The sequence below is a fragment of the Ursus maritimus genome, unplaced genomic scaffold (genome assembly GCF_017311325.1).
Source record: "Ursus maritimus isolate PB19 unplaced genomic scaffold, ASM1731132v1 scaffold_6, whole genome shotgun sequence".
Classification (NCBI taxonomy): domain Eukaryota; kingdom Metazoa; phylum Chordata; class Mammalia; order Carnivora; family Ursidae; genus Ursus; species Ursus maritimus.
The window spans coordinates 20,137,761-20,164,492 of NW_024426774.1; the positions used below are offsets into that span (position 1 = coordinate 20,137,761).

Genomic DNA, 26,732 nt, shown 5'->3' on the forward strand with positions numbered 1-26,732 from the left:
CCCCTAAACCCAGATTTCTCTTCAGCTTTAGAGAACTGTAAGAACCCTCCCTTTAAAAATAGGTCTAGGTCTACTCATTTTTTTGGAGAAATGTCTGTTCATGTCTTCTGCCCATTTCTTGACATTAACGGACATTAAGAAGGGCATGTGATGTAATGAGCACTGGGTATTATAAAAGACTTATGAATCACTGAACTCTACCTCTGAAACTAATAATATAAGTAATTGAATTTAAATTAAAAAAAAAAAGGAACCACTGACACACACAAAAAAGATACTAATCTCTTCATGAGGGCTCCACCCTCATGACCACATCTAAACCTAATTAACTCCCGAAATCTCACCTCCAAATACCATCACATTAGGGCGCAGAGCTTCAACATAGGAATTTTAAGGGGACGACTTCCACCTATAACATTATTTATATAGGAGAAATGTTGTTTTTCAAAGAAACTGCATTATCTATAGCATACCCTTCTCTGTTATCTTTTTTTTTGGTTCTTTGGAATTATGTTAACTCTCTGCGAAGTGCAGATAACTGAAAGCAATTAAAAAATATTGTCTATAGGCATGCAAACCAATTGTCCCAAAAGATACAATCAGATCCATGTGGAAAAACCAGTTTGTCTCCATTTGCACATTCATTTCAATATTCCTGACCTATAAATGTGTCTGTACTGTGGATTCTTCTTTGAACTGGCTATAACATCTCATCAGTGTTTTCAATAATGATTCAAAATCTTTAATACACACAAACACACACACACACACACACACACACAAATCAATCTACTCAAAGGAGGAACTCAGGGTCATATTCCTAAGAGTCTGAATCATATGTGGGCTACAAATAAATCTATTTCGTTTGTTGGTATGGAAAAATTTGTGTAACATTAAGAAAAAAAGGAATCAAAATTAGACATATAGTATGATCTTATTTTGTAAATATTTGTTGAAACGGGATTAAATGTTAAAAGTGGGGGCACCTGGGTGGCTCAGCTGGTTGGGTGTCTGCCTCTGGCTCAGGTCATGGTCCCAGGGTCCTGGGATAGAGCCTCACGTCGGGCTCTCTGCTCAGCAGGGAGCCTGCTTCTCTCTCTCCCTCTGTCTACCACTCTGCCTACTTGTGTGTGCTCTCTCTAATAAATAAATAAAATCTTAAAAAAAAAAAAAGTTAAAAGTGTTTGCCTTTGGGTTTGTAGTACAAATGACTTGTTATTTTCTTCTGCATAGCTTTCAAACTTTCCACTATAAGCACGTGTTGATTTTATGTTCAGAAAAAATACTCAGCTTAGAAAATTCTGAAAACATATCTTAAGTTTGAATCATTGGTCAGTGGGTACCAAAATTCATCCTAGTGAGGGGAACTGGTTCTTATTTTCCTCAATTTGTGATAGTTGCTAATTGCTTCCATCTATATCCTCCTAGTCCATCTAGGACTCTAGTAACAAGATTTCTGAAATATGAAAACCTGACACTAATTTTATTTTTATTTATTTGTTTTTTTTAAGTAGGCTCCATGCCCAGTGTGGAGTCCAATGTGCGGCTTGACCTCACAACCATGAGATCCAGACCTGAGCTGAGATCAAGTCAGACACTTAACTGAGCCATCCAGGTGCCCCAACACCGATTTTAGATGAGGGAAAAGCAAAAGGTCCTGCAATAAAGGTCTTCTTGGCAAAGGCTGGATGAATGCCGCATGCTTTGTTGAAGATGCCAAAAGCAAATGAGGCTCCACTTGGAACAGAACTTGACTTCCAACATGTGAACTACACTGAGTCATTCATTAAAGTTCCTCAGGAAGCTTAACAACCACATTTAACCCAGCCAATTTTCTATCAGTAATGACTATTTCAGGCAGGTAATGAAGAAAGCATGTGTAACAAGCTGGTAGTTAGGTGAGTTTTGACTTTTATAAAACAAAGCTTGCACTTTGGTTCTTATCTAGTAAGTCACCTCAGCATCCTACACAATAATAGAAGGCTAATTTCATTAATCCTTGATGTTAACCTGAGACCTAAGGTCAACTAGAAGGAATTCTTAAACAAAGACCACTGCTCCAGAAAACTGCATTCCCTGAGCAATTTGTTAAACTATCAAAACTACAAATTCATATAAGATTACTGCCAGATTGGTGGATTTCTTTCCCTCCCATTCAGCACTGGATTTATGAATGTATTACCAGAAACAGACCGCAGCAAGTTAAATTAGGTACCTTTGAATTGGGTGAGTTAATTCGAACAACAGCCACATCCCCTTTGACTCCATAGTTAATATGGGTTCTGGCTAAAAAGAGAAACATAATTTATTTGTAAACATTTATTGCTAAACAAATCTAAAAAGCAGTGTAAGCATGTCAACAAGAAATTAAACTTACTTCGCAAAGCAGAGGTCCCTGAAAAGCTGCGGCAAATATAACCTACAAGAAAAAGGTATTCAAAATTATTTACTTTATAAAACATAACTGCTGTAGTGTTTGCTAAATATAACAAAACTGGAATTTATAACAACAACAAAAAACCCAAAATGAGAATAATGTATTCTAGACCATTATTGTGACTACTACCATCTTTTTCATTTTAATGATCAGCTTATAAGATTATTTAAATAGTAAATGTTGTAAGTGGAAAAATTGCCCCCTCAAAGATGTCCAGGTCTCCAGAAACTGTGAATATGTTAGGTTATATGGCTAAGGGAATTAAGGTTGCCAGTTAGCTGACCGAGAGAGAGAGAGAGAGAGAGAGAGAGAAAGCCTGGATTATCCAGGTGGGCCCAATGTAATCATGAAGAAGAGAGAGTCAAGGACGACCAGAGAGATGGCAGCATAAGGACTCAGCCCCACTTTGCTGGCTTTGAAAAAGTCAAGGAAAGCAGGCAGCCTTGAAACCTAGAAAAGGCAAGGAAATGAATTCTCCCTCAGAGCACCCAGAATGAACAAAGCCCTGTCAACACTTTTGCTTTTAGCCCAGTGAGACTCATTTCTGACATCCATAACTGTCAGATAATAAATCTGTATTGTTTCAGACACTAAATTTGTGGAAATCTGAACACACTAGGAAGTAAGTAATCTACAAAGTGATCCATGTCAGTCCCAAATGTATTACAAAAGTATCTCAACCATGTTCTCTAGCCACAACCTCTTGTATTTTTATGGAGAGATGGACTTTCCAGTGTTATCAAAAGTAAAATCATTTATAATGGAGTATTACTCAGCCATAAAGAATGAAATCTTGCCATTTGCAACCTCATGGATGGAGCTACAGTATTATGCTAAGCGAATAAGTCAGAGGAAGGCAAATACCATATTATTTCACTCATATGTGGAATATAAGAAGTAAAACAAAGAGAAAAAAAAGAGAAGCAAACCAAGAAACAGACTCTTAACTATAGAGAACAAACTGATGGTTACCAGAAGGGAGTTGGGGAGGGATGAATTAAACAGGTGATGGGGATTTAGGAGCGCACTTGTGATGAGCACCGGGTGTTGTATGAAGTGCTGGATCACTATACTGTACACCTGAAACTAATATTACACTGTATGTGAACTACCTGAAATTCAAATAAAAACTTTAAAAAAGGTGAAATCAACAGGCACAAGCGGCCATTTATGGAAAAGCCCAGTCACACTATGCTATTTTAAGAATTTCTCACTGAACAGGTCTCTACTGCATTTCACCAAGAATACTCCTACCCTGGGGATGACAAAGACCAGCTACACTTCTCCTTCCTAATCACTTTACTACTTGAGGCTCTCCTGCATAATGATGAGATGATATTTTGAGCACAAGCCATCACAAGAGAAGTTCCAACAGAGAGTCTTTCAATCTGGACTATGGATAGAAGGTAGGGAACACTGGGAAATTCCTAGGCAAAAATTCAAAGTTTGTTCTGGGCATTACTCTACCTCCTTTCTACCATTAAAGGGTCACATTTGCCTTGCTCTAATCCAAACATCTGGCTCTAGGTAGTAACCAAGCTATTCTGGAGGCCAGCACAGGGTCCACATCCCTTAGTTACAACTTCCAAACTTCTTTAAAAACACCCTGCTCTTTCTTCCTTTGTCTTTCATATTCATGATTCACTTCAAACCATATCTCCTACGTATCTTTCTTTCTTTTTACAATTTTTTAAAAAGTAGGCTCCATGCCCAACATGGGGCTTGAACGCATGACCCTGAGATCAAGAGTTGCATGCTCTACTACTGAGCCAGCCAGGCGCCCCTCCTACACACCTCTTTAATTCTTTACTCCTCCCTACCCACATCTTCCAAACCTTCCAATATCTTAGAAAAAAAGTTTTCTCTTTAGCACTAAAAATAAAAACAAATCATCCCCTAATAATTAGTGAATGTAATAGCAGTACACATGAATACCTGTACCCAGGAATTAGTGCTTTAATAATATCCAGTGGTTTCTTTATCTCCTCTACTTGTACTAGCTTTCCCTCAGTATTTGTTATTTTATTCCTTTTTAAATAAATTATGTGCATGTACCTCTATCAATTCATATACTAAATATCAGCAAATTTCTTTCTTTTTATTCTTTTATTTTCCATCATGATAAGTGTACTCTTTAATCCCCATCACTTTTTCACCCATCCCTCCCTCCCACTTCCCCTTTGGTAACCATCAGTTTGTTCTCTATAGTTAAGAGTCTGCTTCTTGGTTTGTCTTTTTTTCCCTTTGCTCGTTTGTCCTATTTCTTAAATTCCACATATGAGTGAGTTCATACGGTATTTGTCGTTCTCTGACTGACTTATTTTGCTTAGCATTATACGCTCAAGCTCCATCCATGGTGTTGCAAGTGACAAGATTTCATTCTTTATGGTTGAATAATATTTCACCATTATTTCATTCTTAATTATTCATATTAAATTTTTTTATATCTAATTTTCATTGAAATATACTGCATTTGGACTACATTGGGGCTGTATATGGTCTTGGAATCCACAACATAATTTAAAAGAGTGGAGTGCCTGCCTAATTTAGGAGCGCTACTAAAAGAAAAAAAAAAGGTTAAAATCCCTAGCAACCTCTCAGCAGCTAAACCTTTCCACCAGCCTGTGACCACTTGTCTCTCTTTCTGTCTAGTCTCTCATTCTCCAGAGCCCCTACCTTCATCTAGCTCAGAATTGAGGGATATCGAACAAGAGTCTTAGACTGCCTTAGCATGCAGTGATAATCAAAAATAATGGACAATAAAATTAAACCATGTTGGCCATTTTACGTCATGGTAGTATTCTAAATGCAATTTTAAACACCAATTCTATCAAAAATACTCTCTACAGGATTTAGAAACAAACCTTAGAACCATACCCATGGTTCTATATGATGATCTATATCTGACCAGGAGGCATGGACCCTTCTGCATTGGGGAACTATTACAGGTGGCCAAAGCAGGACCCAAAAGACTATCCAACATATCCAGCTGGACTGGGATTCCCAAAGCAGTATTGAAAGTGATTCCAGAATGAAGTCAAGCATTAAAATAAGTGAGGGAGGCTCAAATACACTCATAATGTCTGGGCGACATACAACCTAGGACCACAGAAACAGAATTTAAGGGGGCTGGGCCTCAGAGACTTTTTTTTTTTAGGTGCAATAAGGTGTTTTTATTTAAAGCATGGGAAGAAAGAGCTGCACTGGGGTCATTAGGAGTGACCCACTATACACTTTCAAGTTGGGAGGGGTTAGGGAGAGTGCAAGCCTCCCAGGTATTTCGGAAACAAGGTTTCCAGGATCCTGAGGGGACTAGCTATTAGTAGGAAAGGTCATTTATTACTGTTTAGTAGAAACTCAGTCATGAGACCCTTCATATGTATATCGGTGGGTCGTACGCTTGGGGGATGATTGCCAACATGTATCTTGGGGAGTCGAGATAAAGGAATGTTTCCAAAGAAATTTTTATATGTTAAAGTAGGCTTACAGGATCCTGGAGGTTGGGCTAAGATTGCCTTTTACCCTTAGCAAAGTATTAACATATATATATATATATATATATATCGGTGGGTCATATGCTTGGCGGACGATTGCTAGCTAACATGTATCTTGGGGAGTAGAGCTAAAGAAGTTTCCAAAGGAATTTTTATATGTTAAAGTAGACTTACAGGATCCTGGGGGTGGGGGGGTCAGGCTAGGATTGTCTTCTGCCCTTAGCAAAGTATTAACAATGAGGCAGTTGAGTCCCTAGAGGAATGTCACTTTGCCTGTTTCAAGGACTAGGTAGTAAGGAAATTCAATAATTTCTCTTCTGCCTTTGTTTCCCACATCATTCCCCCCTGAACAATTTTACCCTTAAATCTTTAAGGTTGCTGAGGGTAGAAGGTCTCATTTTCTGTAACTTCTTCTTGCTGAACAGGGGCATAGAGATGTCCCTACCTATGGGTCACATTGGTCAGTCAGGGCTTATACAGATATAGGAGTTACAAAAGGCAGAGGCAGCTGAACCCAAGGGAGACTGCATGTGTGGATCTTCCCACGTGGAAGAGTCCCTATTTTTTAAAAAGGAAACTGAAGCAGACAGCAAACAAGTGTGCCACGTGGGAGCCACTGATTTGGAGAACCTATTGATGGCGCAGCGCATTTGGAGAGGGACCATCGGCAGTAGCCAAGGCTCTTGCTTCTTCCTTCTTTCCCTCTATCCTGCAGTTTTATTTATTTGAGAGAGAGAAAGCATGCACAGGGGGTGGGGGGTGGGCAGAGAGAGAGGGAGAGAAATAATCTCAAGTAGATTCCCCATTGAGCACTGAGCCTGACGCAGGGTTGGATCTCATGACCCTGAGCCAAAAATCAAGAGTCAGACGCTAAACCAACTGAGCCATCCAGGTGCCCCTATTTCTTTTAAGTTTTACTTATTTAAGTACTCTTTAGACCCAATGTGGGGCTGGAACTTACAACCCTGAGATCAAGAGTCTCATGCTCTTTGAGCCAGCCAGAAGCCCCTATCCTACAGTTCTTTATGGGAGGGGAAGAGAAGGCACAGAAAACAGCAGCTTTACACTGGTTTGAAAGGCAAGCAACATATTAAAAGAAAACTGTGTAGATGACACAAGCACCAGGGTGAGTTGATCCGTGGTTCTGTCTGCATTTTCTTCTTTAAGCTCTCCAAACAGCCCTCTGAGTGCAAAGACAAAGGACCTGAGAGTCAAAAGACTTAGGTTCAACCACCACATTTATCATTTACTAGCTATATAACCATGAACAAGTCTCTTAGTGCATTTCAGTGTTCATATAAAGACAGAAATAAAAGTGATGTAATGATTATAAAAGTATCTGTCACAGTGTTACACACAAGTAAATTAAGATAGAAGTTAGCCATTTCCTCAATCCCCATGCCTCTACCTCTCTAACATATACATCCCTTCTCTGCTTTACCATCATTTAAAATATGAATCATCTGTATTTATCACTCTTCTTTTTGTATCCAACCTTTTCTACAAGGCCTTATCATGTGATTCCATCTACAATGATCTTTCCCTTCCCTTCAAAATCCCTTTTGATTTTTATAATTTACTATTTTGTTCTCTAATCACTGCATCTCTAGCAGGTGTTTCCCCCAACTAAAGCGTAAGCTCTTCCAGTATCATCTTGCAGTCCTTCATTCAACAATAACAACAAATCGTTGTGGCCTACCATGTGCTGTGCACTGTTTCAGGCACTCAGAGTGAACAAAAAGACAAAATCCCTATCTCTGTGTAGCTTACATTCTACGGCAGCAGGGGATGATATATATATCATAGGAAGAATCAGTTCCCACTCAGTAGAGATACATGAAGAGGTGAAAATAGGCCTGGCATAAAAAGGCATTTGCCTGTAAAGTGGAAATTCCAGTGGGAGGGGAAGCAGGGAATAAGCAATTCTAGCTAGAACAGGGTAAAGTGGATGACAGTGGGGATGGACTGACTGGGAATGCAGGGTGGGAGGGATGGGGTGGAAAGACAGCCAAAAAAACAAGAAACATAAATATGTAAAAAAGTATGTTAAGAGGTAAGTGCTAAGCAAAAAAGAAAACAGAGCAGGTACGAGAGCTCGGGCACGGGTTGTACTTTTAAAGGCCAACAATTTGGACAGCAGGTTGGTGTTTGTTAGGTTATGGTTCAAACCATTTTAAACTCTTACCACTAATCTACCTTTGCTGCACAAACACACACATCCATATTCACACACACAAAACTTCCTCTAAACCAACAGAGACAAAAAGAAGAGAAAATCAGTAGCTGTACAGACATATCTTGAAATGAATTGAAACCGCAAATAATCAAGTTGGTAGGCACAAGGTAGCTTTGCTTTTGAAATCTAGCCTTACCCATTATGTAATCTGGACAGTTTAGTTGGGAGCAGCTAGGTGAACTTTGGCCTAGATCAACTGTGCCAGCAAAAAAAGAAACCTTTGTCCTACTTCTTAATCATTTTGGTAATTTGACTCAAGAAGATACCTACAAGACCTAAAACTATAGCAGCCGAGAGAGCTGGATTATGCTGACACAAATTTCAAATATGAGAATGTTACTTTGGTTGTAACAAAGAGCAACTTTTCTCAATATTCAACTCTGGGGGAAGAGACAGGATTAAGGAAGTGAGTCAAATTCAAATACACGTCACTTACTACAGTATTTGCCTCTAATTCATTTCCTGTGAAATTATTTTACCACTTACATAATTAGAAATTTAGATTTAGGAGTGGGAATTAAACAAGATATCTTGGTTAAGTTGTGACTGTCATTTCACAGTCATATTCAGAATTACAGCATTATGTGGGGGAGGAATGGGTTTGAACTTTGAAGATGACAAATCAGTTTCAAGAGAATTTACCCATCCATCAGTAAACGTCATAATCTCATTAAACTTTGGCCCTGGCACAGACTTTCTGGGTGAAAGACCAATATGTTGAATCTAAATGGCAATCCAGGCATACAGGTAATTTTGAATTCACTTTCTAGACATGTTTTCAAAATTCATAAACTGTTATTCAAAGGGGCAATAACTATAAGCCATATATTCTTATTGGTGAAAACAATGCAATATATATACATTTACATGTGTATATATATTTCTGTACAAAAAATAAGGAAAAGCTAAGCTTGTTAATACACATAGAAAATGTAAAAATTATTTAAACAAATTCTCAGATCCATAGAATCAGTTCTTCAGGGCAGGAAAGAGTTAAAAGCAGCATGTACTGAGCATTTAGTCCATGAAAAATTGCTTTAAACTTAGGATAACTCCTTTGAAGTTCACAAAGGTATCATTCCCCATTTTGCAAACAAGAAAAGTGAAGAAATTAATTGTCCAAGGTCACCAGAGAGTAAAAGACTGAGCCAAATTCAAGCCCCAAAGTCAGACTCCAAATTTAATGCTTTGAATTGCTCTTTCATGCGATTTCTCGTGTCTAAGAAAATCCAAAGTCTCATTCATTCTACAGATGAGGAAAATAAAGCTCAGTTAGACTAAGGTATTTGTTCAAAGTTACACAGCTAGTTTAGGTGACCAGAAACCCACATGACCTGACTACCAGCTCAGTGTTACACCAGCTGCTAATCCGTAAGAAGTACCTTAAAACCAATACATAGGCAAGTTCAAATATACACACCTGATCTTCATAAAGCCTTAAACCATAAATGTGGAAAACATAAACCAAATTTAAGGTAAAATGACCAAATGCTAACAGTGAGAGAATGGGTGACTTTTTTCTTAACCCTTACCCAGTCTTTACATTTCAATTTTTTTGTAATATTATGATTGGTATACACACACACACACACACACACACACACACACAAAGCAGTCCTGTGGAAACTAAAAATATTGGTTGAGATTCAGAAAAAGTCTGAATCCAAAATTAATCCCTTACAGCGACTCCAGCTACCAGCTACCGTGGTTCAGGAGAAAGACATATTACAAATTAAAAGTCGAATTAGCAGCCAGTATTAAGTGTAACAGGCAATAAAAAGTTACATTTCACCTTACAGATTTGAGATCGGAGGAAAATGCTCGATTTTCCATAATCACCCATTTTAACCCTTTCACTGCCAGTTTGAAGAGAAAAAGATAACACAACTAATGCAAACCTAACCGGGTATCGTCAGAAACAAAATTAGATTAGTTTTTAAAATTATTTAACATTTTATCCCTTAAGGTACAGGTTATTTGCTTATCTTTTTCCCCATCACCCTGCCCCCAGTGTCCACAGATAGGACAAGCACTATTTGTGTATTTAACAAAATATCCTTCTAGCAATTTGCAGAACCTCCCCTTGAAATGTAACATACTATACATTCACACTGGGATTACCGGAACTGTAACAGTCGAGCTCCTTATTGAAATGTGGTAAACCCCAAAACGGTTTTTGGGGAAAGGAGCTGGGAGTAGCAGTAATTCGCAAGGCTGGTTAATTCCACCTAAGAAGGTTTTAAGACCGCTCCTGTTACGAGTAAGGTGCTGTGGAGCCACAAAGATGTGACAGACTGGATTGTCCCCTGGACTAGTAGGGACACGTACGAGGTCATCATAGAATAAAATACGAGGGGCGTGACGCCAGAAGTGCGACGGGGAGACTTGCGGAAAGTGCTAGACAGGACTCAGAAACGTTAGGAGCTACAGAGCCTGAAATCGCTGCAGGACTCGGGGGCAGTGAGACAGGAAGTGTCAGTCTGCGCAAGAACACAGGAGACTGGGTCCAAGGGGGGCATCCTTTCCCCCGTTCAGGGCTGTGTTCCCGGCGGGGCGGGGAGACGACAGCGAAAAGGGAGACGCGGCTCCGGGGCTACCTCAGGCTCTCCAAGAGTTCTGCCCGGGGCTGCGGGGCGCTTCCAGCCAGGCCTCACCTGGGCAGCGGAGCATCCTGGAGGCAGTGGCGCGGCTGAGACTGCCGATCGCCCGGGAGGCCACCATCTTGAGTTGAAGAGGACGAAAGTGGAAAGCGCTCAGATGGGGGCTGCCGTGCGGAGGACTTTTCTGCCTCAGCCTGGCCCCAGCTAGGTGTCCGATGTACTGCCTGACTAAAACTCCTGTGCCGAGTTGCCTCTGGCTCCTTGCCATGCTGTTCCCTTCCGTCTAACGGGGCCGAGGGGCCGCTTTCTCCATAAGATGGAAGGAGGTCCATAGAGGAGGAGGCGAAGTGCCCGGTTTTTGAGACAGGCGGCCGGTGGGCAGCCTGCGGAGTTCGGGGGCGGGAGTGAAGGGGGGGGTCCTTTGGGGCAGGACCCGCCCCTTGGTCACGTCTATTCCCGGCCCTGACTCCGATCTTTCCGTGTCCGCAGCGGGAGTTCAAGAGGACGGAGCTAAGGTGAGATGGAGCATGAGCTTGGCTTTCCGCCTGGCCTTTCCCCACAACGACAGCCGCAGTTCCTTTCCATCTTCTGCGCCAGTGCCCGCGGCCGCCTCCCTTCCCCGCGGGGAATGGAGTTCCAGGGAGCAGAAGGAGGCCCCCGAAGGACGGGGTCTCCAGGACCAATGCGATTGGGGCAGTAACTTGGAGTAGCCTTATGTGTGTAGGTCTGAGCAGAGGTGTCTTTTAATTTATCACCTCAGGTTAACGAACTGTTTGCTCGTGTGTGTGTCGGCATAAAACGCTGGGCTACATTGCAGTGTTTTTGTTTCACCTGTTTTGCTTGTAGCCAGGTTAGAGGCTATCAACGTTTAGAACGGGGAGTTGAGATTACCCCTTCCCTGCTACTGGGCTGGGACTCGTCACGTGACTCTTTCGGGCCTGGAGTGTGGAAGAAGTTGAGGTAGTTCTCCATCCTAGTGGGGGACTTAATGTTCCAGAGGATTTTCTAACCTAGAAGGGATCTGCTAATCATCTGGTGATTCATCCCTTTCACTTTATAGGTGAAGCCCACGAATCAGCGTGAGTGGGTTTATCTGTGGTCACAGGTGGTGGAAATAGGAATACAGCTTACGTCTCTTAACTTCTAGTCACGAACTCTGCATTGCATAATAGCTGGTTTTGTATTGAAAGATGGGTTCGAGTCCTTGAATAATGCGGTTGATTCCAAACGAAATAACGTTAATTAGCAAAAAGGATTCTTGATCTCTAGAGGCCCTCCCAACTCATAAGATTTTTCAGTTATAAAGCTTGCCTTCTGCTCTCATAATGCTCTCATGCATATAATTCCATTTAGTGCTTACTATTTAGATAAGGGGTAGTAAATTTTTTTAAGGGCCAGATAGTTTCGGTTTTGCAAATCTCATATGTTCTTTGTTTTGTTTTCTACAACTCTTTAAAAGTGTAAAAACTTTCGTTAGCTAAAGGCCACCCTCTTTTGGCTCACTCTTGTTCCTCGCACTCTCAACGAAATCAGAAGCTCCATCAGGGCAGAAATGTTAGGCTTCTTATTGTAGCATGTTACATAGAGGGGAACTAGGTACATTTATACCACTACCCAGTAATATTAATAGCAAACATGTATGACCCTTGCTATGTATCAGGCATTGTACTAAGTGCTTTGTGTGTATTAATTTAATTATTTCTCACAGCAACCCTGCAAGATAGGTATTGGGATTATCTACATTTTACAGATGAATTATCTACATCTTACTTTAAGACAGAAAGAATTTAATCATAAAACTAGGGTGGAGCCAGGATTTGGATTTAGACAGTCTGGTTTTAGACTCTGTGCCCTTCCATTATATTGTGTCTTAATGATAGTGTTAACAGTGAGCTCTTAAGCCACTCCATTTTGCTTTTTTTTTTTTTTAAGATTGTATTTATTTATGAGAGAGAGAGTGAGCATGAGCTGGGGTGGGGGCAGAGGGAGATGGAGAAGCAGTCTCCTGGGTGAGCAGGTAGCCGGATGTGGAGCTTGATGCCAGGATCCTGAGTCATGACCTGAGCCTAAGGCAGACGCTTAACTGAACCAACCCAGGCACCCCCCATTTTGCTTTCATTACTTGCCTAGCACCTTCCTTTCCCTTACTGCCAAGTGCCTGAACTTCATGCGTCTTTCTGTAGTTCCACAGCTTACTCCAGCCTACTCTGCTCGAGTTTCCATGCTTCCTAAATCCTTGAGTCAAAAAGGTCTATTTCCTAAAAATGACAATAAAGGTCAGCCCTCCCATAGGATAGTTTGCTTAGTCTCTCTTTCTTTTGAAACGTATTTTTAATTAATTATTGAATTAATATTATTTTTCAGAAACTACAGAGAAGAAAATAAATACACCTATAATTCCACCACCCAGAGATAACTACTATTAACATTTTGCTTAAAAAAAAAAACAACAGAAACATTTTGCTATGTATTTTTCTGGACGTTTTTTATGCATTTGTATACATTTATATATTTATATATTAATATGTAGATTTTAAATGAAACTAGAATTACACTGTACCTAAAAAATAAAATGCTCATTGTAACAATTTTTTTGAGAAGATAGAAGAATATAAAATGAAAGCTCCTCTTTATTCCTTCCATACATAGACTCTTAGCTTTATGGACTTTGTTTTTCCTTCTGTCATAAAAATGGTGTCTTACTATACATATTATTCTGCAGTTTGCTTTTTCACTTAATGTATATTGCGGACATCTTTCTATGTTAGTATGTACATGTATATCGTGTTTTTCATTTTTCTTTCCAAACTGCTGCACAGTGTTCCATGGTATGTTTGTACTGTGATTTATTTAACCATTTCCTACTGGGGTGCATTTAGATGAGTTCCAGTGTGCAGTGAACAGTTTGAATATTTCTATAGGCCAGAGATCTATGTATGCTAGACATATATCTCGAGTATTTCTATCGGTTAAAGACCAATTAGAGGAATTACTGGGCTCAGAATTTCACAATTTAAATTTTATTAGGTAACTAACAATTGCCTTCCAAAACCTTAGCAGTTTACACTTTTATCAACTGTATATGGAAGTGCCTAAATCCATTCTTACTAGAATTATGTGTTAACCATGTTGTTAATTTTTGCCAATTTTACAACCCCATAGGGATACCTTGTTTTAATTAAAAAAAAGTTTTTATTGTTAGGTTGAACATTTAAAATTTTGTTTATTTGACACATATGTCTGTGAATTGCTCATTTGCTTTTCCTCTTTTAGTCATGTATCACTAAGGAGCCTTTTAGTTGCAAATAACAAAATTCAACTCAAATTGTCTTGTTCAAGGGGATTTATTGTCTACCAACTGGAAAGCACAAAGGGAGGATGGGTTTCGGGTATGATTCAGTTAGGGCCCTAGTTTCCTTTTCGGAAATTCTCAGCTCTGTCCTCCTTTGGGATCGATCAGCTGTATGCTTAGACTAGCTTTTTCCATGTTTGCAAACTGTGGTAGTTGTGCCAAGCCTCAGAAGGAAAGATTTATGTTCCAGAATTCCAGGCAGAATACTGACTGGAATGTCAGACTGACCTAATTATTATCCCTAAATCAATCAATACCATGCACCGTTGTTTTAGGCCTCGGTTACCTGAACCAATGACCTTGGCAAAGAGAATGAAATTATTCTGATTGGTTTAAAGCCTGGAGTTGGGCTGGATTCAATCACATGTAAACTACATATAGCAATTGCATAATGGAGTCAAATGGATATTTGGGTGAAAACCACAGATTCCATTATAGATTGTTTCTCTTTTTGCTATAATTTGTAATAGTTCTTTATGGGTTATGGATATTAACCCTTTGTTACACGTTTTACAAATATTTTCTCTGAATCTGTTGTTTGCCTTTTAACTTTATTTTAGTATCTTTTGCTGTGTAGATATTTTACGTGTTTATCTAATTAGAGCCATTATTTACTCTTTTCCTTTATGACCTCTGGGTTTTGTGCCATATGTTGGAAACCTTTCCCTGTATAGCACTATAAAAATATTCTCCAATACCCTTTTCTAGTGCTTTTATAGTTTTATATATATATTATATATATATAATATATATATAATCATATATATATATATGATTAATCACATCTGGAATTGATTTGTACGTGTATGAGTTATGGACCTAAGGTTTTTTCCAGATGATTAGCCATTTCCCCAACAAATTCGGTGAATAATTCTTTTCCCCACTTATTTGAAATATCTTTTTTTTGAGAGGGAGAGAATCTTTTTTTTTTTTTTTTAAGATTTATTTATTTTAGAGAGAGAGGGACAGCAGAAGGGGCAGAGAGAGTGTGTCCCAAGCAGACTCCATGCTGAGTGTGGAGCCCATTGGGAGTCTTTTGAATATCCCCAGGCTGGTGAGCCTAGAGTTTGGATTCCTTCAACTCTTCTCAAACCACATATTTGGGAAAATGTGATTTTCTTTTTTTTTTAAGGTCCTAGGGCATCCTCTTTTTAGTCTATAAAGACCCAAGAGAAGTTAAACAAGACTTTTATATTATCTACTTTTTTTCAAAGATTCGGTTCATTTATTTGGGAGAGAGTAAGAGGGAGAAGCAGACTCCCTGCTCAACAGAGAGCCAATGTGGGGCTTGAGCCCATGACCCTGAGATCATGACCTGAGCTGAAGGCAGATGCCCAACCGACTGAGCCACCCAGGCGCCCCTATACTATCTATCTTTTTAAGGCTTTTATATTAACTGTTGTATTTGTGTACGAATTACCCCAAAATTTAGCAGACCAAAACAATAAAAATTTATCTCATACAGCTTCTGGGGTTGACTTAGTTGGGTTCTGACTTAATTTCTCATGAGGTCAGTCAGAATGTTGGCCAGGGCAGTCATCATCTGAGACCTTGCCTGTGCTTGAGGATCCACTTCCAAGTTCAGGTGACTGTTGGCAGGAGGTGGCAGTCCTCACCATGTGAATCACTTCATAGGGCTGTTAGAGATGTGCCAGCTGGCTTCCCCTAGAGTGAGTGAGTGATTGAAGAGAAAGAATAAGAGCAAAGCTCCGGTGTTCCTTATAGCTTAATCTCAGAAGTGACATACCATCACTTCTGACATATTTTGTTTACACAGACCAACTGTGGTACAGTGTTGGGGGCGACTATACAAGGGTATGAATACCAAAAGGTGGAGATTATTGGGGGCCATCTTGGGGACTGGCTACCACAGCCTTCATAGGCAAATTTCACCAGCTTATTCTTACCTTTTTTTTTTTAAGTTAAAACATATTTCAAAATTAAGAAATTATAAAAGATGGACAATGACAAGTCTTCCTTACACCCTATCCTCTAGTTAATCAGTTTTCTTCCTTTTTAACGTCTTATTTCTACTTTCAGGGGTATTTGATATAGATACCAGGAAATATATATATTATTTTTCCTCTTTTTGACATGAACAGTAGTAGCTATACACTATTTTACACCTTGCTTTTTTCACTTAATACAGGTTAACATGGTTCCATATTGGTACATAACCATTTCCTTATCTTTCATAGCTGCATAGTATTTCTTTGGGTGGTTAGTGTGGTTTTCGTAACCAATTCCCTATTATTTATTCTTCTGATATTTTGCTGTTACAAACTGTGGTGACATGCATGATGTCCCATGTGCATCAGTAACATCCTGGAACTGGAAGTAGAATTGCTGGATCAAAAATTTGATGCAGTTATAGTTTTGACAGTTAATTGCCAAGTTGCCCTCCATAGGGATTTCTCCAGCTTGGCCTCTCAGCAGCTGTATGTTTGTGCATATTAGCACACAGTACATCAGACCTTCCAGTCTTTGCCAATATCACAGGTCAAATACTGTATCTCTCTGTGTGGTTTCGATTGCATTTCTTTTAGGAATGAGATTGAACTTCTTTTCATATATCTAAGAGCCGTTCGGTATTTCCATTTCTATGAACAGTGTGTTCATGTCCTTGGCCCATTTTTTTCCTTACTGATTTGTAAGAATTCATTTTTTAAGAATTTAGGGGAGCGGCTAATATATTTTAAATATTTTTTTAATATGTAGGGTTTTAATATTTTTAAAATTCTTTTGAAATAATAGGAAGCTAATTAAAAAGTAGCAAGTGGGGGGGGCCTGGGTGGCTCAGTCATTTAAGCAGCCAACTCTTGGTTTCAGCTCAGGTCATGATTTTGGGATCTGAGATTGAGCCCCCCCATCAGGCTCTATGCTCAGTGTGGAGTCTGCTTCAGATTCATTCTCCCACTCCCTCTCCTTCTAGCTCGCACTCTCTTAAATAAAGAAAATTCTTAAAAAGTAGCAAGTGCAATACACAAACTTTTTTTTTTCTTACAGCATTTGGAAGTAAGTTGCTAGCAACTACACCACCCCTGAATACTTTAGTGTACATTCACCCACATATGAACGTGCACAAGGCACTAATCACAATACAGCCTTCAGAGTCAGCAAATTAACGTTGGTGGCTTCATGGTCATGTCCAGCAACCTCTCTACTCCTTTGGCCCTAGAGAAGGACATACGCTCTGGAGCTAGACTGACTGGCTTCAGATCCCAGCTCTGCCTTTTATTAGCTGTGGATCTTTGGACAGGTCACTCAATCCCTGTATGCTTCAGTTTTCTAATCTCTTACATAAGAGTATAGTAATGCTTAAAATTGTCATTTGCACACTATGGAAGCCATGTCAGTGTAGCTATAAGACTATTATTAGAGGAAGGATAGTTAGTTGATAATACGTTAAATTTAAAGTACTTTATAGTTAACCATGGATAAGATTATCCGAGATCATAGACTATAAGCCACAAATTGTTCAAATAACCCAGGATATATTTTTGTTCTCTTTTCAGATTTCAGAATGACTTCCATCTTGACTTACACATTTAAAAATCTTCCCAATACATCAAAATGGGCCCTCCAATTTTGTAAGTTTAATTTCTTCTTTCTTTTTTTAGAATGAGATTTAGATTTATAAGCATCTTACACAGGCATTGAATTGTACTGCTTTTTGTAAACAATTTATTTTATCTTCCAGCTGTAAGACCTCTGAGCTGTTCCTCCCAGCTACGAGCTGCCCCAGGTACAGTAATTTATAAAATAAACATTTCTGGTTTAAATGTTAGATTCTAGATCTGTGAATTCTGAATAAAAACCAAGACTAATTTGCACATTCTCCCTTTTTTATAAGTAACGGGAACATCACTATTGCCTTCAAATTAAAACAATATAGAGCTAACCGGTGACGATGTTGCATGGTGTGGGGTTGACAGGAGGCTGCTGCTGGAATCCTGGCAGTTCTGTGAACCTTGCTGGCCAGTTTATTCAGCTGTCAGTCCTGGAGATGATTACCATACAGACATTTTTGAGGCAAAGTCAAATTTTTAGATTTGCACCTTGTGATAGGCTTCTCTAATAATGAACATATATAAGAAAGACCCATTCCTGAAATGTGGGTGACTGGAGAACTAGTAAATAAAAGAATGTTGTTGGGAGCGCCTGGGTGGCTCAGTCAGTTAAGTGTCTGCCTTCGGCTCAGGTCACGATCCTGGGGTCCTGGGATCAATCCCCATATCAGCCTCTCTTGTCAGCGGGGAGTCTGCTTCTCCTTCCCCCTCTGCCGTACCGCCTGCTTGTGCTCGCTTGCTCTCTCTCCCTCTGCTTCTCTCAAATAAATAAGATCTTTAGAAAAAATAAGAGAATGTTATTTAGTCAATATGAAATGAAAAAGTGGGGAAATGTGTTGATTTTATACGGTCTTATAGACTTGGTAAACCCAGCATAGGTAACCTATACCCATTGTAGGTATGTATCTTCACTGGTCAGAGCTAAAAACACTCTGACGTGTTCATACCATTATTCTCTTTGCCCAGGTCCTCCAGTGTGACCTCTGACTTATGATTTTGGTTTTATTATGTTATTTCTACTTGGATAATAGTTTGATAGAAAAGCACTTCACCGGAATTCAGAAGACCTCTTCTTTTTTCCCGTTCTGTCTCTTTCTGGGCACTGTAGCCTTGAACTGGTCACTTTACTTCCCTGTGTTCTAATTTCTTTGTCCAAAAAAGAATAATTCTAGGCTTGTTGTCCTCAAGTTATGAAGATATCTCAAAGCACTTTGAAAACTAAACCCAATAGGAGTGTAAGATGATATTTTTATATTTTACATATAGTATATTGTTAGAGGTCTATTACCTAATCCCACGTAGTGAAGTTTCCTGTTGTTATGTAACAATTATATTGCTTCTGGCCTCTAAATTCTAGCTAGGATATGGATTTTTCTTAGCTTCATGAAGAATAATTCCTTTTTGTCTCATTTACCTTTTCCCTAATTCAGATGTTTGCCCTCATGCTTTTGCTTGCACACAAATGGACCTGATTCTTGACAACTGGGAAAAGGTCAAACTGAATACCAACAGAGGGAGAACGTTCATCTGGCATTTAGAGCATTTTTCTTTATACTATTCTTTAATTGTTCTTGTGTTTCTGTCTCCTCAGCTATACTGTAAGCCCTTGTGAGACTGGAGCCTTTTTATATCCCTGGTAGTCTAACAGTGATTTGTGTTAGCACTGCTAGAGATTGTATACGAGAAAGCACATGATAAGACAAAGGAATGTGACCAACTACTTTGTGGGGAGGGAGCAGGCTTATGCTGAACAGGTTTTAGGTTGCAGTAATTTTATAACATATTCCTCTTGAAGCTCATGTGAATGTCCCTGCTTGACAGAACTCTTAGGATGAAGGACTTAGAATAGAGGGATAGCAGAATTTCTTTTTTTTTTTTTTTAATCTTTTTTTTTAAAAGATTTTATTTATGTATTCGACAGAGATAGAGACAGTCAACGAGAGAGGGAACACAAGCAGGGGGAGTGGGAGAGGAAGAAGCAGGCTCATAGCGGAGGAGCCTGATGTGGGGCTCGATCCCACAACGCCAGGATCGCGCCCTGAGCCGAAGGCAGACGCTTAACCGCTGTGCCACCCAGGCGCCCCGATAGCAGAATTTCTTGATGTGATTTTCAGTATTTAGGTGGACTTAAGTGTCTGATGGAAATTTTGACTGATTCCATGGTTATATATCTATTTGTTATGTATCTTTGTCTTTATAAACACACACACACACACACACACACACACACACACACATATACACCCCTCCCACTGGGATAATAAATGACACATATTTTATCTGCTTTGACTTTAATTGTATGTGTAAAATATAGAATGTATATCAGCCATAGAATTCTAGGTTTTGCTGTTGGGAGGAGGTCATCTAGTCCAGCAAATAATGAAGTTTTGGTAGGGCAGGGACTAGAACCCAGATATTTTAACTCCCAACTCAGATAGTTGTAAGACATTGGTATTGTGTGCCCATATACTATGGAATACATAAAAAAGAGCCTTTGAGAAAATTCTGATGTGGGTAGCAGCCAGTGTGCACAAGAAACAGAATGAGAGTCCTTTGGGTGACTGTTCACTACATAATGAATAATGAATAATGAATATTATTTTTAAATGTGGCTTGCAGCATTAATTACTTTATAATATGCTAAATTGTTTAGAATAGCCAGTTTTTGCCCCAGAGGTTGCCACAGAAGTTCAGAGGCAGGAACTACAGGTAACCGTAGTTACCAGGGAAGGCTTTACTAGGAGGTGGAATGTGAACTAGGCCTTGCAGGGTAAGTAAGAATTAGATGGACAGAAGAGGCCACTCAGATGGGAGGGTAGATGAATAAAGGCAGGGACGTCGAAATGAGCAAATGAGTAGTGTGAGGGACTGGGGGCTTGCTCATCTTACTACATGTTGAGGAGGGGGAAATTCTTTGGGATGGTTAAGGTGGAACCTAGTAGAGGAGGGAATTCATTAGAAGAGTCAGGAATTTGTATTTTATCTGTCAGTACATAAAAGGGACATGAGGTCAGTGCAATGACATGATGGCATGTCATCTGACTTCCCCTTATTGCTTTATTCTCTCCAAGGTCAGTCATGAGTAATCTGCAAATCTTTTAATTCAGTGGCCTCTTTCCAGTCCTCATTCTCCTTGAGGATTGAAACATTTGACCATCTTGTGCTCCTTGATACTCTCCTGCTTTTGCTGTCATGCACTGTTCTCTTCTGACTCTCCTGCTGCCTCTCAAGTTTACCTTCTGTCGCACATCTTCTCTCTGCCCTCTGACTGTAGGGCGGTCACAAAGCCACGTGTCTTTAATTGTGAGTAATGGACCCGCTCAAGTGAAGGGTAGGAGGGCTGGAGTGTACTACAGCTGGGGAGGTGTTAGGAACCAGGCAGCCCTAGAGGCCGGCTACTTTGTCTTTCTCATGGCCAGATAGTATGTCGCTTTCCTGACTTTGCTACTTCTCTCTTTATATCCTTCACTCTTCGTGCTGGCTTCTTTGCTCACTGAAGCTTTTTGCTGCTGCATAACTGGCTTACAAGTGACCTCAGTTTACCAGTACCCTGGTTTTTCTTCATGGCTTCCTTTTAGCTTCAACTAATTAGTGTTTTTCTTTATGCTTCTTTGTGTAGATTCTTAAGAGAGAGAGTCTGACTGGCATTGCTTATCGCTTTCGGTAGATGACACGGGTTACCGGCTGGCCACTCTATGGATTGACTCTTGGTGGTCCAGTACGCACCTGGAATCTAATTAGCTTTGGCTGTGGGCTTAGGGACATGGTGTCTGTGGCTGCCCCTTGGCAGGGACTCTAAGCAGAGCAGCTCCCTTTAGAGGGTGTAATGGGTGAGCAGGCACTATAAAATCTGTCTCTGTTTTTCTCCTCCTTCTAAACTGCAAATATCTTTTGGCTGTCCTGTCTGTACGTCACTTCTCTTTAGAGCTTTACCTGTCAAATGGACATATCCACCTGGGTATCTCTCCATCACTTCAAAGTTAGCATGTTTAAAAGTGAAGTCCTCTTTCTTCCCAAACTAGTACTGACTCTGTACAGAATGGTTAGGTTTTCTTAATCTCGAAAGCTTCCTTTATAATCCTGTTTTCCTTTCTTTCCATTTCTTTTTTTTTTTTTTTTAAGATTTTATTTATTTATTTGACAGAGATAGAGACAGTCAGCGAGAGAGGGAACACAGGCAGGGGGAGTGGGAGAGGAAGAAGCAGGCTCCCAGCGGAGGAGCCCGATGTGGGGCTTGATCCCACAACGCCGGGATCACGCCCTGAGCCGAAGGCAGACACTTAACCACTGTGCCACCCAGGCGCCCCCTTTCTTTCCATTTCTGATTGGTCACCAGGATACCGCATCTTCCTTTATAAAATCCCTTGTATTGGGCCATTTCTTTGCATTCACACTGATGCTGCCTTTATCCTGGCTTTTAGCCCACATGCTTGGGTTTGCCACAGTCCGCTTGCTTATACTCCTGTGCCTTTAAATCCTTCACCAGATCATCTCCATTACAGCTGCCGGGGAAATCTATGTACCCCATTTTATCGTGACTCCTACCTTTGACTATTATTTTCTTCAAGTTGATCAGGGATATTTATCATAAATAGTTCTTTATGATATTAGTAGGTGTGGTAAGGTCAGAAAAATATACCTAACACGTAAGCGTATGCATGTACGTGAATTAAAAGAAAAAAAGTTTGAAAGTATATACACCAAATTAACAGTATCTAACCCAAACAAAATAATATGGCAGGGGAGGACATCAAGAGAGAACTTTAGGGGCGCCTGGGTGGCACAGCGGTTAAGCATCTGCCTTCGGCTCAGGGCGTGATCCCGGCGTTCTGGGATCGAGCCCCACATCAGGCTCCTCCGCTATGAGCCTGCTTCTTCCTCTCCCGCTCACCCTGCTTGTGTTCCCTCTCTCGCTGGCTGTCTCTATCTTTGTCGAATAAATAAATAAAATCTTAAAAAAAAAAAAAAAGAGAACTTTAGTTTTTACTCTCCATATTTTTAGTTTAGTTTTTGTTTTTGTTTTTTGTTGTTGTTGTTTTTCTGCCACAAGCATATATTCATGTTTTCCCTTTTTAATTAAAAAATTAGAGAAAGGTTGTTCTTTTTTATTGAAGTATAATTAACACACAGTGTTACTGGTTTCAGGTGTACAATGTAATGGCTCAGCAGTTCTGTACATGACTGAGTGCTCATCAAGATAAGTGTACGCTTGATCCCCTTCACCTGTTTCACCACCTCTCCCCCCACCTACCTCCCCTCTGGCAACCACTAGTTTGTTCTCTTAATTAAGAGTCTGGGGGTTTTTTCTCTCTTTTTTTTCTTTGTTCATTTGTTTTGTTTCTTGAATTCTACATATGAGTGAAATCACGTGGTATTTGTCATTCTCTGACTTCTTTCACTTAGCATTATACCCTCTAGGCTCATCCATGTTGCAGATGCCAAGATCTCATTCTTTTTTTTTTTTAATACTCCATTGTGTGTATACACACATCTTCTCCATTCATTTATGGGTAGGCGCTTGGGTTGCTTCCATACCTTGGCTATTGTAAATACTGCTGCAATAAATATAGGAGTGCGTATTATCCGTTTGAATTAGTGTTTTCATATTCTTTGGGTAAATACCCAGTAGTGGAATTACTAGATTGTTATGGTATTTTCTATTTTTAATTTTTTGAGGAACCTCCATACTGTCTTCCGCAGTAGCTGCACCAATTTGGATTTCCCCCAACAGTGAATAAAGGCTCCTTTTTCTCCACATCCTCATTAATACTTGTTATTTCTTATCTTTTTTATTTTAGCCATTCTGACAGGTATAAGGTGAAATCTCATTGTCGTTTTGATTTGCATTTGCCTGTTGATTAGTGGTGTTAATGCATCTTTTCATGTGTCTGTTGGCCATTTGTATGTCTTCTTTGGAAAAAATACCTGTTCAGGCTCTCTGCGCATTTGTAATCAGATTATTGGGGGTTTTTTGGTGTTGAGTTGTGTAAGTTCTTTATATATTTTGCCTTTTTTTTTTTTTCTTGAGAGAGCATGCAAGTAGGGGGAAGGGGGCAGAGGGGGAGAGAGAATCTAAAGCTGATTCCGAGCTGAATGGGAGGAGCCTGATATGGGGTGCAGTGTCACGACCCCAAGATCATTAACTGAGCTGAAACCAAGAGTCAGATGCTTAACCGACTGGGCCACCCAGGCCCCCCTGCCTTGTCGTTTTGTTGATGGTTTCCTTTGCTGCGTAAAAGCTTTTTGTTTTGTCCCATTAGTTTATTTTTGCTTTTGTTTCCCTTGCCTCGGGAGACATCTAGAAAGATTACTGGTATAGCTGATGTCAGAGAAATTATTGCCTGTGCTCTCTTCTAGGAGCTTTATAGTTTCAGGCTCATATTTAGGTCTTTAACCAATTTTGAGTTTATTTTGGTGTATGCTGGAAGAAAGTGATCCAGTTTCATTCTTTTACATGTAACTGTCCAATTTCCAGCACCATTTGTTTAAGAGACTGTTTTTCCCCGTTGTATATTCTCGCCTCTTTTGTCATAGATTAATTGACCATATAAGCGTGGGTTTAATTCTGGGCTCTCTATTCTGTTCCATTGACCTGAGTCTGTTTTTGTGCCAGTCCTATACTGGCACAAAGGTTGCTCTTTTCATGTTAGAAAGTAGACAAATTGAGTCAAACAGAATTAGGAAGCGTTCTAGGTTTTTGCAGAATGGCAGTAGACACCAACCAGATGGCTTTTGTTTCTACATGAAAACACAAGAATACTAAGCTATGTGAAGAGTTAAGTATCAACTATTGGAATTTTTTCTTCTTTTTAAGATTTTATTTTTTAAAGATTTTATTTATCTATTAGAGTGCATGCATGTGAGAGAGAGAGAGCACGAGCGAGCGTGCACACACGCGCAAGCAGGGAGAGCAGAAGACAGAGAGGGAGAAGCAGTCTCCCCGCTGAGCAGGGAGCCTGACGTGGGGCTTGATCCCAGAGCCCTGGGATCATGACCTGAGCTGAAGGCAGGTGCTTAACTAACTGAGCCACCCAGGTACCCCAGATTTTTATTTTTTTTCTACACCCAACACGGGGCTCGAACTTACAACCCAGAGATCAAGATTCACATGCTCTACTGACCAAGCCAGGCAGGTGCCCTTTGACTTCTAATATTAAGGACAGACATGTGTCATGTTGGTTGTTTTCAATATGATAGATTGTCAAACTTTTGGTAAAAAGAGACGGTTTTCTTAATGGTATGAATACCCTCATCATTAGGTATAATCTCTGTATTTACCTTAAATTTATTGTTTGGAAACTTGTAAATGCTAGTCCATTTCGTAGCATTTTTTTTTTTAATTGAAGAGGTTTGGTAAATGGCAAATGCAGCTTGGCGTTGAATGAGGTAATTCTGCTTAGAATGTTTGACTTTAAAAATGTAAAAAGTCATCTGATTTCGTATATTTGAATTAACGGTTTTTTGAACTTTATCTTAAAGCCGCCCAGACCAAATCAAAGAAAACCTTAGCGAAACCCAACATGCGGAATATCGTGGTGGTGGACGGCGTTCGCATTCCGTTTTTGCAGTCAGGCACTTCGTAAGTATGAAATGATTGTGCTCTTCTTTTTTTCTGTTTTTCCCCCAGCTTTATTCAGGTATGATTGGCAAATAAAAATTGTATGTATTTAGGTTGTACAACATGATTTTTAAATTTTTATAACCGTGATGATTTAATATACGTATACATTGTGAAATAATTACTACAGTCGCATTAATTAACACATCCATCACCCCACATACTTTATTTACTTCTTCTTTTGAGATACTTTGAAAAGTGGTCTTTGTAAGGGCACCTGGGTGGCTCAATCGTTAAGCGTCTGCCTTCGGGTCAGGTTGTGATCTCAGGGTCCTGGGATCAAGCCCCCCATCGGGCTCCCTCCTTGGTGGAGCGTCTGCTTCTCCCTCTCTCTCTGACCGTCCTCCCTACTTGTGCCCGCGGGCTCGTGCTCTCTCTCTCTCTCTCCCTGTGTCTCAAAAAAAAAAAAAAAAAAGTGGTCTTTGTAAATGTAACCCAGTAGGTAATACTATTGTTAGTGGACCAATGAATGGATAGCATTTTTATAAAATCAATACAGGGTAAGTCAAGCCAGTGGTAAAATAATATGGCAAAATTTGTTTTCCCTCCTTTCTCATGAATAAGCCTAGTGTAGTTTTAGATTGAACCAGCCCTATTTTAAAAACCTGGTGTGGGTCCAGATACCTTGGTTTCAACAGAGATGTGCTTTCCTTGTCTGGAAATACATACATTGTTTCTGTGCTTATTCAGAAGTTTGAATACTGAGGCTGTGGGCCCACAGGTATTTAATTCATTGCTTTGCTTCCTGGAAATGATCAGAATTGCGATTGATAGGCTGGTCCAAATCCCAGCATAGCACAACCCCAAGTCAATGGAACCAGGATGATCCTAGGTGTGTACAATAATTTCCCAGAACCAAACTGCTATTCTCCTTAGACTTTTGTTCTCCTTTTCTGTCCCCCAAGTGAGGCCCAGTCTGTCCAAAAGCTAATAGACTTTGGTAACTAGGTTCAAACTAAATAAAACAATAGTTCTGTTCCATTTAGGTTGTTTTGATGTTCGTATTTTGAACAAGCAGTTACTAACTTAGAAATGCACTGGGGAATGTTAGGCACCTGCTAAAAATAGTGAGGCCTATCGTTACGTACTAATACAGAAAGATCTTGAAGATATATGAAGTGTAAAGAGCAAGGTGCAAAGCAGTGTGTATAGTGCCATCGTTTGTGGAAGTTACATGCTTATACATGGACACACACACAAACAGTAAGCGTTCTTTTTTAAACATACGGTTTAGAATCTAGAGAGTATTTTCTTCTAGAAGTAATGCTGAAGTGGTGGTTACAGAGTGTTACATCATGACCCAAAGGATAAATATTTGTATGAGTCCAACCCGATATAAATAAGTGATTGAATGAATACATACATGAGAGAGAAGGGACACATCATCTTTACCAAAGAATTTCAGCTAATAAATGTAGAAGGAACC

The 26,732-nt window shown here is 39.8% G+C and overlaps 2 protein-coding genes across 4 annotated transcripts in view; one reads left to right on the forward strand and one right to left on the reverse strand.

Annotated features, from left to right (window-relative positions):
• Window positions 1-10,951, reverse strand: part of HADHA (hydroxyacyl-CoA dehydrogenase trifunctional multienzyme complex subunit alpha) — a 47,341-nt gene extending 36,390 nt beyond the window's left edge. Inside the window, exons 1-3 of one of the 2 annotated variants that reach the window (XM_008700352.2) lie at window positions 10,822-10,951; window positions 2,378-2,419; window positions 2,216-2,286 (exon numbers count right to left, since the gene is read on the reverse strand). In XM_008700352.2, coding sequence (XP_008698574.2) covers window positions 2,216-2,286; window positions 2,378-2,419; window positions 10,822-10,888 — 180 coding nt within the window. In that variant the 5' untranslated portion in view covers window positions 10,889-10,951. Of the gene's footprint in view, window positions 1-2,215; window positions 2,287-2,377; window positions 2,420-10,764 lie in introns of both variants that reach the window. The other variant, XM_008700353.2, reaches the window with a different exon arrangement.
• A 203-nt stretch (window positions 10,952-11,154) lies between these two features.
• Window positions 11,155-26,732, forward strand: part of HADHB (hydroxyacyl-CoA dehydrogenase trifunctional multienzyme complex subunit beta) — a 35,015-nt gene continuing 19,437 nt past the window's right edge. Inside the window, exons 1-4 of one of the 2 annotated variants that reach the window (XM_008700351.2) lie at window positions 11,155-11,282; window positions 17,635-17,709; window positions 17,820-17,864; window positions 25,168-25,267. In XM_008700351.2, the coding sequence (XP_008698573.1) occupies window positions 17,643-17,709; window positions 17,820-17,864; window positions 25,168-25,267 (212 nt within the window). In that variant the 5' untranslated portion in view covers window positions 11,155-11,282; window positions 17,635-17,642. The remainder of the gene's footprint in view (window positions 11,283-17,634; window positions 17,710-17,819; window positions 17,865-25,167; window positions 25,268-26,732) is intronic. The other variant, XM_008700350.2, reaches the window with a different exon arrangement.